The sequence below is a fragment of the Panthera tigris genome, chromosome C2 (genome assembly GCF_018350195.1).
Source record: "Panthera tigris isolate Pti1 chromosome C2, P.tigris_Pti1_mat1.1, whole genome shotgun sequence".
NCBI lineage: Eukaryota > Metazoa > Chordata > Mammalia > Carnivora > Felidae > Panthera > Panthera tigris.
The window spans coordinates 45,687,073-45,704,466 of NC_056668.1; the positions used below are offsets into that span (position 1 = coordinate 45,687,073).

Sequence of the window (17,394 nt, forward strand, 5' to 3'; positions counted from 1 at the left end):
ATATTTTTTTGGGGGAAAGCTTTCATTATTCCTTATGTTTTCCTCTGTTTAAATAAAGCATAATGTGGGTTTGCACATAGTGGGGATTTAATCTATAATCGTTAAATGAATGAATAAAAAATTTAGAGTAGATAGACTTGTCTTCATCATAAGTTGTTGTGATCATCAAAATAATTAATGAGCATGGTAAAGACAGGCTCCATTTACTTTGTGTTATTGTTGTTTTTAATCCATCTTCAAAGACAAAAGTGAAACAGAAATCTCCAAATTACTATATCTTTGTAACGTGAAGAGCTTTGTGTTTCCAGATACTCACACTTCAAAACTCCTTTGAGTTTATAGTTTTTACAGGAAGACTCATCCTGTATAAGCCCTCTTTTTAAAAAAGACTCATGCCTTTTTAAATAATTCTTGAATGGGTACTTTTTCAAAACCTTGTCTTTAGTAGTTATTTATAATTACCCAAACAATATGAAAACCAAAGTAATATTGTTAGACTGAATATGACAATATATAACGTATTGAGGCATTTAAAATGAACATCTCTACAAGGTTTAAAAGTAATTTTGCAAATTATATTTGTATTGCAACCATTGAAAAGTTAAAAAATTTAACAATCATATATTTAAGAGAAAGTAATTTTCCTGCAATGTAATGAAAAGTCCTAAATTCTTTAAAATGTCCACCTTTTAATTTATCAAGCACTCTCAATAAGCATCTTGCATCTGACACACATATGCCAATTGAATTTTTTTTCTCCTGTAATTGACAACTACCTGGAATAGCAGATGTGCTTGATCAAGTCATAATTATGCAACTTAAGTGACTTTTTCTTTATAAAAACTATATATGTGTTCTGTCTGACCCTGTTACCATTTTTGAGTTCCTGAGGTAATTACATATGGCTCTGTGAATATTTTAGTCAAAAATAAAGGAAAAGGTAGGTAGTTTGACCTACATTACGTTATTGATAGAGCCGATTTTCATAACCCTTAGATGTCTCTTACAGGGCATACAAGGGCAAAGGAGCATATAAACCATGAATAGTGACCCTAGTGCATTCTGGGGGGCAAAGAAAAAGAGTAAAGTATTGCTATATACATGGCACATTTCTCAGATCCTAGCCTATTATTTTGATTTGAGGATATAAAAAATTTGTTGAGTCATCGAACAACAAAGCACGTGGTGTGGCCAAGTGGCTCCAGCACAGTGTGTTTGGGGCTCAGTTTTCCCAGACTCTGCTCCTCTCATTGCATCTGAGCTCTGCCTTCTGCTGTGTGGGCTCATTCGAAGCAGGTTGCTCCCTGTGGCTGCAGAATCTCTGTAGGAGTTCTTGCCTCCACTTCTCCACACTCAAGGCCAGCGGCAAAACTCTCTCTTTTTTTCTATGTGCCACACAGACTATTTTAAGTATTGGCTGTGTACAATTGCTATCTGGCAATATATAGATGTTCTCTGCCTCCTTTATACCTCTATTATTTCAAGGCAGCGTGGTGCCTGAGTCCACGCTTTTAACCACTACCCTATGCTGCTTCTATACGACTACAACGTCTTACATGAGACCTAACACTAGTGGCTGAAGAGGCACACAGAAGGAGATGGTACTAGCCAAATCACTGACTGCTTCTTCCGCTCCACAGTGTGCCCTGTGGATAAGAGGAAGGAAGTAAGCCTTCTGATGTGCTTCCTGGATTCTTCTTTTACTGTAAAGCTCAGGTCACCATGCTAGGTTTTCCCCAGGAGATTGTGAGTTCTTTTGTAGAAACTTTTATGTTTTATGGTTTTATATTTTATGTGAAAGATGGTTTGGAATCCAACTAATACTACATAATCCATAAGAATGACCACATCTCAGGTGCTTCATAGTTCAGCTTATAGCATATTGTAAAACTGAGTAGTTCTTTGTTACATCACACTCTGTCGATAACAACTAACAGAATTAAAGACTTAATGTCACCAATAAAGTCTTGCCCATCTGCCTCCTCACCCAGATGGTATAGGCCAGTGGTCCTCACTTGGTTATCACCTCAAACCAAACAGACTAGAATTTTTAAGATGGGGTTCCAGGCTTCTCATAGTTTTATAAACCTGTCTAAGTGATTCTAATATGCAGTCAGTGTTGACAGTCACTAGAGATAATTATCACGTGAAACTTGGCAACCTTCCGATGAAGATTAGATGATAATTGAGTATAGAAACATCACTGTATGACTATTACAATGGCTGTTTGCCAAAGTGGCCACTTTATGAGAGTTTATCCAATTTTTTATCAAGTTTTTATCTTTATTTCTCCCCATTTCTTATGGCACCAAGGGAATAATGATAGACGTCACGTATATTGCATACTATGCTTTTTTATTTAAGGGAGTGGTTCTCAGTCCTTGTTGGAGTCACCTAAGGTCCTTAAAAATTAAGATTCTCTGACCCAGTCTCAAGCCAGTGAAGTCAGCTTCTCTGGAGACGTGACCCAGCTATTAGTATATCTTTATCACTCCAGGGGATGCCAATGTACAGCCCAGGTTGAAAACTACTGGTTTAAGGGAAAAGTAAAATCTTCATATGGTCTTGATTCTTTAGTTGGATTTGGAAGTCTGACACAATTATCCATATTCTACTGAATATGGACCTGCAGTTTGCTGTCTGAAAACAAGTTCACAAATAAACAAGTAGTAGATAATACTAATTTCTTTCAAATTCCTACCAGATAATGAGTTTGGAGAGACAGACTATGCATATCCAGACAGTTCACCAAAAGTTAGCTGCAATTCTTTCCTAACAAATATTTCTCTTGCATTAATAGAGACCCATATTTCAGTAGATATTTTACATATGTTGGACAGTTCTCCATTCTTGTCCATATGGTAATATGGTATGATCAATCCACTGAATGTCAGCTAGGCTCTTACAAAGTGTCTACAAGGTAAATACTTTATAGAATTGGAGTCTATAGCCTTTATATAACATCTAAAACTGGTTTAGTTAAGCAGAAGAGGGGCCAATGTCATGGAGATTTTTCACTTGAGGTTTTCATTTTTAAGCTTTCGTGTGCATGAACCCACAGGTATTGTATTCAGCAGATCATTGGCTGGTTTGAGGTTCTGTACTATTCACAGGTATCCCAGGCAATTCTGAGGCAGGTGGGCCTGGACTACATTCTGAAACACAAAGCTCTAACACTCATCATGATCATATTAGATTGTGATTTTGATTCCTACTTAATAGGAAAGTCTACCTGCTATTGTCTGAATGTTTGTGTCCTCCCCAAATTCATACTTTAAAATCTCATTCCCCAAAGATGATGGTGTTAAAAGCTAAGGCCTTTGGAAGTTGCTTAAGTCAGGCGGTGGAGCCTTCATGAATGGGATTAGTGTCTTATAAGAAAAGGTTTCAGAGAGATCCCCAACCTTTTACTCCATGTGAGGACATATTGAAAAGACCCTGGCTATGAATCAGGACGAGGACTTTCATCAGAATGCAACAATACTGGCAATACCTTGCCAGTACCTTGATTTTGGACTTCCAGACTCCAGAACTGTGAGAAATAAATTTCTGTGTTTATAAGCTACCCAGTCTGTGGTATGTTTTTATGGCAGCCTGAATGGACTAAGGTACTACCTCCTATTTAAATATTACTTCAAGACTTTTAGAGTATATTCATCTGAATTATCCTAACTGATCCTTTCAGTCACTCTGGAAAAATAGAAGGGAGGTGGTATTTCTTCCATTTACATGTGAGGCAGCCTGGAGTAATGGAAAAGCACAGTGTGTCAAATCAGATCTGGTATTTTATTCCTGAGTCTTAGATGAAGCTAAAAGTGACCACAATAGCCTCCATGAAATCTTGTAGGTCATAGACAGAAGAAAACAATGAGTGTCTGAGGATATTTAAATGGGCAGTGCCTTAATTTCTTCATTTGTATAATAGAGATTATAATATGCATTTATGTCCCTATTCAGCTGATTGGGTGAGACAATATATGGGATGGTACATTACACAGCATAAATCACTATACAAATACAGGTTTTGTCTTTATGAGGAAGTTAAGATCCAACTTTTCTAAAGTGATATAATCAATAAAGGGCTATGCTAAGACAAGAACCACTGTCACAAACTGTCACAGGTTGCTGGTATGGCCACTCCAGAATTCTTTTCATTATATAAGAAGGTAATGTAAGAAATGGCAGGTGCTCCAATATGGTTGAGATACTTTATATGAATATGTCTTTGTTGAAAGTAAGATACAAAAAATATATTCTTATGATAATGATTATTATATATTTATTAAACACATAAATCCAAAAAATTAGTCTTAGGAGACCCTAGGAGACCTACAAAGTGTGAGAAACAGGAACCATTGGACAAGCCAGAATTTGGAGTGATTTACATTTATGTTGAGGCATCTTTTTCCTTTCAAGGAAAACCTCTGACCAGGGTCTACCATAACAGACACTTAAATATATTTTTGGAATGAATGACTAAGCTATTCAAAGTAAGCCTTTTAAAATCACCAACAATTTGCCTTCAAGAAGGAAGGTAGGGCTGTGAACTTCTGGCAAGGTCAAATAAGTCTAAACAACGTTTAGATATTTGCTTAAATTTTTCTTTAAGATTTTATTTTTAAGTAATCTTTACACCCAATGTGGGGCTCAATCTCACAACCCCAAGATTAAGAGTCACATGCTCCACCGACTGAGCCAGCCAGGGGCCCCTAAATTTTTTTATAATAAATTTCAGAACATTTCATCTTAATTTCCTCTTTTTTTTTGTAGTTGTGTCAAAGTATTCCAGCCAAAAATGTAGAACAAATGACAGAACTAAAAATTATTATTTAAAAATCCCTAATAATATAATTGGTTCTGGCAAGAATCATCAAAGGATGCTAAGACCTTAGCTAAAAAAATGAATGGGGACCTGGATAGTTTTACAAGGTGCAAAAGTATCATATCTTTAGTTATTTGCCAGATGTAAGGGAAAATACATAACTTTACAGTAAGGAGATCTGCCTGTTAACCCCTTAACCCAGGGATTACTCCAAACTCCACCAACAGTGACACAAACAGGCTTACTGTACTTCCTGATGTTACGCAATGTGAAATTCATAGCATCATTTATGAAGAATTTTTGTCAAAATGTTTAATTAAGCCTTTAGATATAAATTCCACTGGGAATAGAAAAATATAAAGAGTAGGAGAATAAGTCAAACAAGGCAGCTAGACAAATCCAGAATGAAGAAATTCCACAAGACTATTGAACAATTGGCCCACTCTCTCCACGTCATTTCATAAAGGGGAAAAACAAATAAGAAAACCATGATGATTAACAACAACAACAACAACAAAGAAGTAAATAAAGGGGGAAAGAAATGATACTTTTGGATTGAAAGAGTCTTGATGAATACAACAAACGCAATGTTACAAAAATAATTTGGTAACAACTGGAGAAATTTGAGCATAGACTGCTTATTTGATGGTATTTGAAGTATAGTTTCATTTTATCTAATATCAAAATGGAATTGTGGTTAGGGAAAAATGTCCTTTGTTAATGATGCAGTGTGGAATGTTTAGTTATGAAATGTCATGATATCTGTAATTTTCATTAAAATAAATGTTTCCCTTTAAAATGTGTTGTACCTATAGGTTTTTTTCTTCTAGAAGATGTATCTCATTTGCTCAACATAAATCACTACTTACTGGTCTCTGTGCCAACCTGCAGATGAGCTAATTATAAAAGTATTTTATGTACAAAGTTAAACTACCATTGTTACAAACTGGCAACATGACAACATATACCACAATTTGCTCACTCCCAAACCATTCTCTAACAAAAGAGCTTAGCTGCTTTACTTATGCATAACTAAAATAACTAACATACACAGTTACCTACTGTTTAACGAGCCCTTCCTATCTGTCAAATACAGTGCTAATGGCTTGACATTAACTCTCTCATCTGATTCTTTCAACAACCTGGTAAGTGCACATTTTGACTTCATTTTGCAAATGAGATCTCAAAGCTTAGAGAGTTTAAGTTATTGATGAAAGACATAGAGACAAAGCCAGATCTGAAACCAAAGTCTGTGCTTTCAAGCAACTTTTCTACTCTTCCTCCCCATATCTAGAAGTGGATATTTAAATTTAAGTGAATTTGTATCCATAGTGAACCTTGATGACATCAAGAATAATTTCAGTTATTACAGCTAACTTTATGATATATTGCAAACTCGGTATGGGACATCTCCCTTCTTTATCCTTTTTGAAAAAAAATTTTACAATAATCTATTTGTTATTATAGATGAATTAAACATTTCTAGTTAAACTATTTCCTTATTACTTTGTTTAATATTTCATCCAATTTATAAATTAATTTGGAAAAATTAATGCCTTTACTAGATCAAATCTTTCTGCTTAGATAAAATTATGACTTTTCACACATTAAACAGATTTTTATGCCCTTCAGTAGTTTTGCATTTATACCAAATACATATAGATCAGGCATATTTCTTGCCAAGTTTAATCACATATGTATGTATACACACACACACACACACACACACACACACACATATATGCGCATCTGTATATCTATATATAGATACATAGATTTTTTTCAAGAAATATATTGGGAATTTTTTTAGATTTTTGACAATTTGAAAAAACTCTCAGATGAACTTCATAGTCTGGAAATATTGAAAAATTAGGAAAAAGGTATGTCATGAATGCATAACATATGTGATACTAGTCTATTTTATCATACTACCATAAAACATACAAAAATCTATATAAAAAGTTAAAGTTTATCAAAACCAACACACACACACACACACACACACACACACACGTAGAGTCTGCACATGGCTATACTGGCAGTTGAGAGAAAGCAGCATTAAGTCACAACTACATAAAATTAACTGTGGTAATACTGTACCACTGTAATAATTTCATAGTCGCCTTCGGCTGCTGTTGCAATGAGCTCATGTTGAGTACCTGCTTACACAACTTTTGAGGCTAATCACCTCTACGTAAGCAATTGGTTTTTCTAGCAAATTGCATATTGCAGTATAAAGTGATCCTGTAGTTCTCACGTTTTTCTCATCATATTTAGTGCAATACCATAAACCTTGAATAAAACTATGGGACACATATGAAGTGCCATTAGTGGTTCTGTTAGTGTTCCCAAAAGTCAGAGAAGAATCATGACGTTACAAGAAAAAGTTGAATTGTTTAATATGTGTGGTAGATTGAGGTCTGCAGCTGTGGTTGCCTGCCGTGTAAAGATAAATGGATACAGTATAAAGGACCACTATGAAAAAAAAAAAAAAAGAAGGGAAATTCTTGAAGCAATCACTGCAACTACGCTAGCAGACTCACAGGTACAAAAACCTTGCATTTTTTGCAAAATACCTTTTAATCTCATATTAAAAATGTAGGTTTTATGTGGGTGCGGAATTGCTATAAGAAAGGCATAGCTATAGGCTCTAACATGATTCAAGAGAAAGTGAAGTCATATGATAACTTAAAGCAAAAGGAAGGTGAAAGATCTAAAGTTGGAGAATTTAATGCCAGCAAAAGATGGTTTGATTATTTTAGAAGGACGTTTGGCTTAAAAAAACATCAAGATAACAGGAGAAGCAGCTCTGTCAACTAAAAGGCAGCAGAAGAGTTCCGGGATGCCATTCAAAAAATCATTGAGGAGAAAAGATGACTACCTGAATAGGTTTTGAATGCAGATGAAAGGGTCCTATTCTGGAAAAAAAAAATGCTATAAAGGACATTTATTAGTAAGGAAGAAAAGCGAGCACCAGGATTTAAGGCAGGGAGAGATGGGCCAAATCTACTGTTTTGTGCAAATGCCGTTGGGTTTATGATCAGGACAGTCCTTATCTATGAAGCTGATGACCCCTAAGCCTTGAAGGGAAAAGAGCAATCCCAGCTTCCAGCCTTTTGGTTGTACAAGAAAGCCCAGACAATAAGAACAGTTTTTCTGAATTGGTTCCATCCTCGCTTTGTTCCTGAATGCAGGAAGTACCTTGCCAGTAAGGGATTGCCTTTTGAAGTTCTTTTGATGTTGGACATTGCCCCCAGCCAACCAGAACCCCGAGTTCAACACCAAAGATATTATAGTGGTCTACTTGTCCCCAAACACAATGTTTCTAGTTTAGCCTCTAGATCAGCGGTTCATAAGAACCTTTAATGCTCATTATACACAGTAATATATGGAAGGGACTGTCAATAGTTTGGAAGAGAACCGCAATAGAGAGAATATCATAAAAGTGTGGAAGGATTATACCATTGAAGATGCCATCATTGTTACAGAAAAATCATGAAAGCCACCAAGCCCAAAACAATAAATTCTTGCTGGGAAAACTGTGTTCAGATGTTGTACACAATACGATTTATGACAGAGTCAATCAAGGAAATCATTAAAGAGGTTGCGGATGTGGCAAAAAAGGTGGGGCGTGAAGGTTCTCAAGATACGGATCTTGAAGAAATTCATGAACTAATACACACCACACCAGAAGAATTAACAGAGGATGACATGATGGAAATGAATGCTTCTGAGCCAGTGCTAGACGATAGGGAAGAAGACGGCAGAAGCAATGCCAGAAACAAATCAACACTAGACAATCTGGCAGAAGGTGCTGATTGATTATTCAAGACTGTTTTTGAGTTTGATGACATGGACCCTTCTATGATATGAGAACTGAAAATAAAGCAAATGGAGGAAGAAGGATTGGTACTGGGTTAGAAACATTTTGAGAGGAATGAAAAAGCAAAAAAGTCAGAGAGAAAGGACAATGTATTTTGGTAAAGTTACACTGAGTGGGCCTGCTTCTCCCACAACCTTTTCCACCTCCTTCACCTCTTCTGCCTCTGCTACCTTTGGGCCAAGACCAACTCCTCCTTTTCTTTCTCCTCCTGAGTCTCCTCAGTGTGAAGACAAGGATGAATACCTATATGATGATTTATGTCTACTTCATGAAGCAAATAATCATCATGCCATACAGTTAAAACAAAACCTATTTTATGTGTGTGTCTTCATGTGAGAAATTTAGTAACCACACAGCACGAACTGTATGAGATATTTTTGTATCAACTTCATCATCAGCAACATCGCCTATGTATTCATCCTGCAGATGAATACAAGTGCAAGTCTTGTATGGGAGCAAATAGCCTAACCTTACACAGGTGTAAAGTGAGTGATATGTAATACAAAATTAATAAGGCATTAGTTTTATAACTTTGCTTTCAAAGAATTACATCATCATACAGTATGCCTCTCTCTCTTTCGTTATTGGTAAAAACTGTTGATAAGAAGTTCCTATTATCACAGGTGTTTTTTTTAAATGTAACAATGTTTCCAATACTGTATTATGAATATAGCTGTAATACGGTATGCCATAAAGAACTTATAACAATTAATTCATTTAATGTATGGTCTGGGCCACCATCAGGCAATCATATTAATTATAGTAGACTATCATAAAGCAATCATATTGCTGCTTCTTTGTAACAGTGCATGAACTGTATTCCTGTAAATAAATATGAATTTCTTTTTCACAGCTTTTCATTTTTGATATCTAGTGTTAGTAACACATATAACGTCTACAGTGTTTTGTATCCTAAGACAATATTGATGTAGGTACTGACAATTCATCTTTCAGAGGATGTAAACTTACGATACTGATACAGTACAGTACTGTAAATGTATTTTCTCTTATAATTTTATCAATAATATTTTCTTTTCTCTAGCTTACTTTGTTGTGAGAATATAGTACATAATACATTTAATACACAAAATATGTGTTGATTAAGAATTTATTTTATTGGTAAGGCTTATAGTCAACAGCAGGCTATTACAGTAGTTACATTTTTGAGGAGTCAAGTTATACACAGATTTTCACCCACACAGCTGATTGGTGCCCCTAACTCTCATGTTGTTCAAGAGTCAACTGTAATGATATAGAAGACTATATATGGTATACATTAAGTTAAAAATAGCTTATGAAAACTTATGTATAGCAGAGCCATTATTTTGTTTTAAAATGTTCATAAAAATTATGCATCTATAAATTATGTATTTATAAGTATACATAAACATTAACTACATGCATGGGTAAATAATAGGAGAAATATACACCAAAAAGTTAACTGTATTTATCAGTTGTTACTGAGATTACAACAATTTTGTTTCTTTGTGCTTTTCTATGTTTTCAATTTTTTTTCTGCAATTAACTTGCTTTCATTTTCAGAAGAAACAAGCTATAAAAATAATACAAATAAGCATGTTAAAAGTGATTTGTTGATTAGTCTATAATTCCCAATAGATTGAGTTCATTCCACAGGGAATCTTTTGGTGGCATTGAGGGAGTTTCCACATTCTCTTCACAAACAGGTTTGAAGATGGGAAGAAATAAATATCTTTTCTTCCAAACTGCATTTTTCAAAGAAAAATAACATGAGACAAACAGTTGTGTTTGACATTTTTGTTCTTGTATCTTAAGAGTTCTTCATGAAAATTTATATCTTATGACATCTCTGCATCTTCTTATAAGAAGTGGGTGAGAATACAGTGCTTTATTTTATTGTCATTATTCTTTCCATGAAAAGTGATAGAACATATCATTTTAGTAACAAGCGTTTCTCATGAGCTGTCAAAATATCTTCAAATTTTTTTGAGATGATTTATCTATCAAATGGAACAGAAAAGAATCCTAACTGAATAGCTAAATAAAAATGTTGTTCATCTCCTTCAACCCCTTGTGGATACAAGGCTATGTATCTATAGAATGAGGATTTGAACCCATGCTATAATATAGTCTGTGTGCTTCACCACTATGCTATGCCACCTACTAAGTAGCTAAGATGAATTATAGTCTCATAGGCTGTGGGCAGAAATACACCTCAGAAATTCCAATGCTGTACAAAAGAGAATCTTAAAACGAAGGTCATACAGTGGCTTAGGCTTATCACTTAGTAATTTAGAAGTAGAATTGAGACTCAAGCTTTTAAAATTTTGTTACATTTCTGTTAACATTTATTTTGCCAGGATAATGAATTATAGAATCAATCTGTTTTATAATTTGTGTCTTTGAAAGTAAAATTCATTCTGACCTTTATATTATTATGGGAACTTCACAGAATCAGTTAAAAGTTAGAAATTATAGTTAAGGGGCTTTTCAAGTTTTTTAAAGACCTTTAAAGGGAGGTTATGCCTTCCCCTTCAGTGTGGTTCTTGTTGAGATATTAGTTTTCTAGAAATATGCAGAAAAGAGTTCACCACATCTGCCGAGAACCACACCTCACTGTTGTGTTCTTGGAGGGGTATAAAATAAGGATAATCTTGTACTTGCAGTGGTTTGACAGCAGTGCGCTTACTCGACGATTACTGTCAATGTGACCAGCCTCTCTGTTGGTGTTTCTCCATGTCTAAAATAAATCCCAAATTTTCTCTTTTCCTATTTCCAGTGAAAATGAAGAACTGCTTTCCTCAAAATAGCCTCTCTTTTAAAGTGGAAAAACTCCAGGTGTCTTTTTATAGAAAACACCCCAATTCTTCTATATATTTTTACAGTTCAAAGATTATTTTCATTAGAGCTGAATTTTTCGCAAATATTGTTATTCTTCCTTTTGAATTACAGAGTGAAAGCTTTGAGATGTTTCAGCCTAGCACACACTTAGGGAGGGAATCTTCAGCTACGTCTATACAGAATTGATGTCTACGTTACAGAAGTATACATATGTGTTGGAATGACAACCACTTGGGTAGTCTTGTCATAAAACCCTGGGGGCTGCAAATCCAAGATAGGTAAATATTGTCTTGAATGGTTGTATACTTCATTAGCTGTTTATTAAAGGGTCGATCTTTTAGATGCTAAGAGAGGGTGTTGAATACATAAAACATATTTTATGTTCAGACTTGTGCATAATTTATCATTCATGAAATGCACTGTGATGGTGAGGACTGAAGCTTTTTCTTTGGGGTCTCCACAAGATCCAGCCTTCTCACTTTCTTTCCAGGCTTATGGAACTCGTGGATACATTTTATTTTGGGGCTCTTATCTGCCTTGACTGCTGTCTTTATGTTAGTCATTACCTATTACTGTGGTTCATCTTTTCTCATTTGATTTGCCTTTTAAACAAAATTTATAATTTTTACTATTTAAATTGAATCCACCTTTTCAAAAACACTGGTTATTTTTCCTACTTGGGGACCATTTGTAATGTTTCATTCCACCCTGACTTTGATAGTCCCATTTGTAATCCCCAAAAGTACAGGAAAAGAAAAATCCTTCCAATCATTTTATAATTATGAGCCTCTGAAATATTAAAAACATTCTTGGTTAACCACATAATTGTCTACATTGGCATGTTGAATGGGAGCTCTTGGATCTGTTCCAAATGTGCAAATAAGCTGGCTAGTGTTTTTGTTTCTTCTCTAGTCTTGAAAGAGTGATTATTTTAGCATCTTGAGTGCAGCACCAGAATTAGAAGATCTATGTGTGACTGAGCTAAGAATGATAGTGCTGTAATGTAGAAGGCACTAAATACATATTTATTGACTGAACGCATATGTTCACATCGGACAATTTATTGGGAAAATTAAATATTCCATTAGAAATTTGGAGTGGCTTGGAAGAATGTATAATAAAAAGGATCTGTTAGGAATTTGAGGAGATTTTGATGAATATACAATCAAATAACATAATAGTAATGGACATAGAACAGGTGAAATGGGATTGTAACTTACTGTCTTATTAGTCTATACAGTAATATCTTGGAAAGAATGATATATATCACCAATACCAAAGATAGAGTCCAGTTTTCATTCAATAAAAAAGACATGAAGGAGTTCCTGAGAAAAGGTGAAAGTACATCTGAACCTGAACGAGTGTCTCTATCATCCTTCAAGTAATACTATACATATTTTAAAAGCCTTTTTATCAAGCCTTTACTTCTTGAAATTATCTATATTTATTATCATTAGTATGTTTTAAACAAGAGAAGCTCTAAGCTTTACTATTTGTTGAGTAAGGGCCATCTGAAATAGAGGAATATGACTTTGTCATATAATACCAGTTTTCACGATCTTTGTTCATTTTTTCCTTTATCTATTCTGTTATTGCAGGAAACAGCCTGAGTGGATATGATGGAGGCAAACAAGACACAGGTGACACAGTTTGTTCTCACAGGACTGACAGATCGTCCAGGGATGCAGGTTCCCCTGTTCCTGGCGTTCTTGGTCATCTACCTCACCACCATGGTGGGCAACCTCGGACTGATTTTCCTCATCTGGAAGGACCCTCATCTTCACACTCCCATGTACTTATTCCTTGGCAGTTTGGCCTTTGCAGATGCTTGTTCCTCATCCTCTGTGACTCCCAGGATGTTTGTCAGCATCTTAGACAAAAGTCAAATGATATCTCTCTTTGAGTGCATGGCCCAGTATTATTTTTTTGGTTCCAGTGCCACCACAGAGTGTTTCCTCTTGGTAGTGATGGCCTATGACCGCTACGCAGCCATATGCAACCCCTTGCTTTATCCAGTGGTGATGTCCAACCGACTCTGTACCTGGTTGATAAGTGTGTCATATGCGATTGGTTTTCTGCATCCCGTCATTCATGTGGGATTATTGTTTAGATTAACCTTCTGCAGGTCCAATATAATACCTCATTTCTACTGTGAAATTTTGTCACTATATACAATTTCTTGCACTGACCCATCTCTTAATGCGTTGGTGATTTTTATTTTTGCTGCTTGTATACAAGCTTTTACTTTTACGACCATCATGGTGTCTTATACCCGTGTCCTCTTTGCCATCCTGAAAAAGAAGTCTGAGAAGGGCAGGAGCAAAGCCTTCTCCACGTGCAGCGCCCACCTGCTCTCTGTCTCTTTGTTCTATGGCACTCTCTTCTTCATGTATGTGCGTCCTGGGTCTGGGCCAGATCAATATCAGGACAAAATGTATTCATTGTTCTACACGGTTATAATCCCTCTGCTAAACCCCTTTATTTATAGCCTAAGAAACAAGGAAGTTTTAGGTGCACTGAGAAAAGTGATAAAGAAATATTTGGGGAAAGCTTTCATTATTCCTTAAATCTCATTCTGTTTAAATAAAGCAAAATGTGTCCCTGGGTTTTGCATGTAGTGGGGACTTAATCTATAATCATTAAATGAATGAATAAAAAATTTAGAGTAGACTTTTCTTCATCATAAGTTGTTGTGATCATCAAAATAATTAATGAGCATGGTAAAGACAGGCTCCGTTTACTTTGTGTTGTTGTTGTTTTTAATCCATCCTCAAAGATAAAAATAAAACAGAAATCTCCAAATTACTATGTCTTTGTAATTTGAATGAGCTTTTGTGCTTCCAGATACACACATTTTAAAACTTTTTGAACTTATATTCTTTTACAGGAAGATTTAGCATATGTAAATCCTCTTTAAATACTGCTCAAGCCCTCCTAGATAATTCTTGACTAAGTAATTTTCAAGATTTTATAGATATAAATATCTTTGATAGATGTTTATAACTATGCAAATGCTATGTGCACCAACGTAATACTGTTAGACTAAATATGACACTAATTCTTCTTGAGGCATTTAATGTAATATATCTGGGACATTTACAATGTTGAATATTAACTTGCATTTGCATGGAATTCAATGAAAGATATGAAAATCAAGCAATTAATTACTTAAAATAATCTCTTTTCCTGCAATATAGTGAATAACTCTGAGTTCTTTAAAAATTTCTTTTTAATTTATTGAGTAATCTCACTGAGAACCTTGTTTCCAGAACAGATATACCAGTTGAATACTTTTTTCTCCTGTAACTGACAACTACCTGAGGTAGCAAGTGTGCTTGATCTTTTCCTTACAAATGTTACCTGTGTTTTCCATCTGGCCCTGCAGCCTCTTTGGTCTCCTGACTTTATTACGTATGGCCTTGCGAATACCCTAGTGAAAAGCAAGAAAAGATAGCCCCATATACATGACACATCCCTCTAACACCTGGTCTATTATTTCGATTTGAGGATAGAAACAATTTGTTGAGTCATTGAACAACAAAATCCGAGGTGGGGCCCACTGGCTTCACTACCGTGTGTTTGGGGTTTGGGGCTCCGTTTCCTCAGACCTACTCCTCTCACTGCACCTAAGCTCTGTCTTCTGCTCTATGGGCTCATTGGAACCACATTTCTCTCTATGGGCTCATTGGAACCACATTTCTCTCTATGGGTGCCAAGCATCTGTTAAGTTTCTGTCTCCACCTCTCCACAGTCAAGGCCAGTGGTGAAACTTTTTTTCTTTTTAAGTATTGGCTGTGTATCATGGTTATCTGTCAATGTATAGATGTTCTCTCTCATCTTTATTTTTTCTAACAGAGTTGTCACTAAGGTGGGGTGTAACCCAGCAGCAGATTGGTACATTCTTCTGTGGTTTTGTCAGCACGGGATGATACATAGCAGGACTGCTATCTTCACAGGCCCCCTGGTGAAACAGCCATAGCGAGTTCCATGGTCCATGGGGATAATTTTTTTTGCAAATGTTAAGCTATGCAATTTAAATATCCCATTTTATTGTGTTTGTTTTCATGGTGTTTAAAGTTGGAAAAAGCTAGTACTTGACTTTTTAGAGATTCTTTAAGAGGAGACTTTCTAAATTTATTTACTTCCTTTTCACCAGAGATATTCCAGGTTTGGTGAATTCACCTCTTCTTGTTTTTCTTATTTTTTTGTTTTTTTCTATGACTAGAGGGTCTTAAACTTGCTACTTTGTTACAAAGAAGACATGTCATTAAAGGGGACAAGCTCACCTCTTGTGGACCTGGGAGGTTAGGGGAAAGACAGAAGATGGCAATAGTGAAAGAAGAATCAGTCTTGCAGGTTTTAATGTCTCCCTCTGGAGAGGACTGGGATTTGGAAGGCAGGGGGCAAATTGATAGTATGAAGTAGTGTGTTTTCTATTGCTGTTTTAACAAATAACCATGAACAGTGGCTTAAAACAATACAGATTTATTACATTAGCTCTGTAACGCAGAAGTCTGACAATCTCATTGAATGAAAATCAAGGTGTTGGCAGGGTGAATTCCTTTTTGGAAGCTTTGGGTGAGACTTTACTTCCTCCCCTTTTCCAGTTCTAGAAGCTGCCTACATCCTTTAACTCATGGGCCCCTTCCTGCACCTTCAAAGCCAGCAGTGTTGCATCTCTCGGTGCCTGTCTTCTGTAGTCACAGTTTAGTCTTTAGACTCTGGCTCTTCTGCCTCCCTCTTCCACTTTAATGACCTTTGTGATTGCATTGGACCTCTCCAGATAATGCAGAATAATCTCCCTATTTTAAGGTCAGCTTATGGGCAAATGTAACTCTACCTGCAAGATTAATAACTCCTTTCATGCAACCTAACATATTTACAGGTTCATATCTTTGATGGCCATTATTTTGCCTACCACACAGACAGCCTTAGAAGAGAGGAACTTCTTCCTAGATTGCCAGTTAGGGCACTGGAAAAAAATTTTCTTGCTCTTCTCCTTCCTTATTTGGCTACATCAAAATGAACTTCATCCTGAAGTGTGTGAAGGCAGGAGAGCCTTGATGTTTAGCTTAGAGGCTGCTTCCCCTCACTGCATTGCATGGCCAGCACCTGGAAATTCCTGCATATCTGAAACTGGCTGGGAGACGCACTCCTGAAAAGTAATGTTAAAGAATGGACTAGGGCATGTAGATAGAGGGTATAATAGACACCCTAAGAGAGTTAGGAGAGGCAGAAAGCCTTTCAGGATAGTCAAGCCCTGTTCCATTCAAGAGAGACCAGATCACAAGTTCCCACAGGCCTTGACTTCGGCTGCAAAAGCTGAACAAATGAACAGTCTATAAGAGTGTGAGGATATTAGTAGGACAGAAGGTCCTAGGGACTTTCCTTACACTCCCAACATGTCACATGCTACCTCCCCCCCCCCCCATATTTTTATAGGCCATCTCAGAGACAAAGATGAAAAAGATGTAAATTAATTTCTTTTCTGCCATGTAGTGGTGGATATTCTATACCTGTTCCATGGATTGTTCAACAAATCATTGACTAGAATTACAGACCTCAGTCATCTCCAGGCTGAGGACATGACCTCATGATAAAAAGAATGGGAGATAGCAAGTTAACAGCCAAGCAATTAAGTCCCCTTCTTGGACTCTGAATGTTTGAGTGTCACTTTTTCATGAGAACAGCCCAATTCCAACAGTGATAACTCAGTTCACAGAGGTAGCCTGGGACATATTTGTGAAGACCAGATGTGGGAGGACATGACCAGAGTCTCTAGCCAAGTCTAAAAGAGAGCCTGAAGCTTGTCAGGCAGAAGCCAAGGCCAATGTGAGAAATCTGACGAAATTAGCAAGTGAAGGCATAC

General features: G+C 36.1%; 1 protein-coding gene across 1 annotated transcript; it reads left to right on the forward strand.

Annotated features, from left to right (window-relative positions):
* Nucleotides 1–13,141: 13,141 nt before the first annotated feature.
* Nucleotides 13,142–14,092, forward strand: LOC102966622 (olfactory receptor 5AC1-like). Its single transcript, XM_007095984.2, has one exon. It carries the CDS (start codon nt 13,142–13,144, stop codon nt 14,090–14,092), a length of 951 nt encoding a protein of 316 aa, XP_007096046.2.
* The last annotated feature ends 3,302 nt before the right edge of the window (nt 14,093–17,394 follow it).

Coding starts and splice junctions, on each gene's coding strand:
- LOC102966622 (XM_007095984.2), top strand. CDS start 13,142: ATGATGGAGGCAAACAAGACACAGGTGACACAGTTTGTTCTCACAGGA.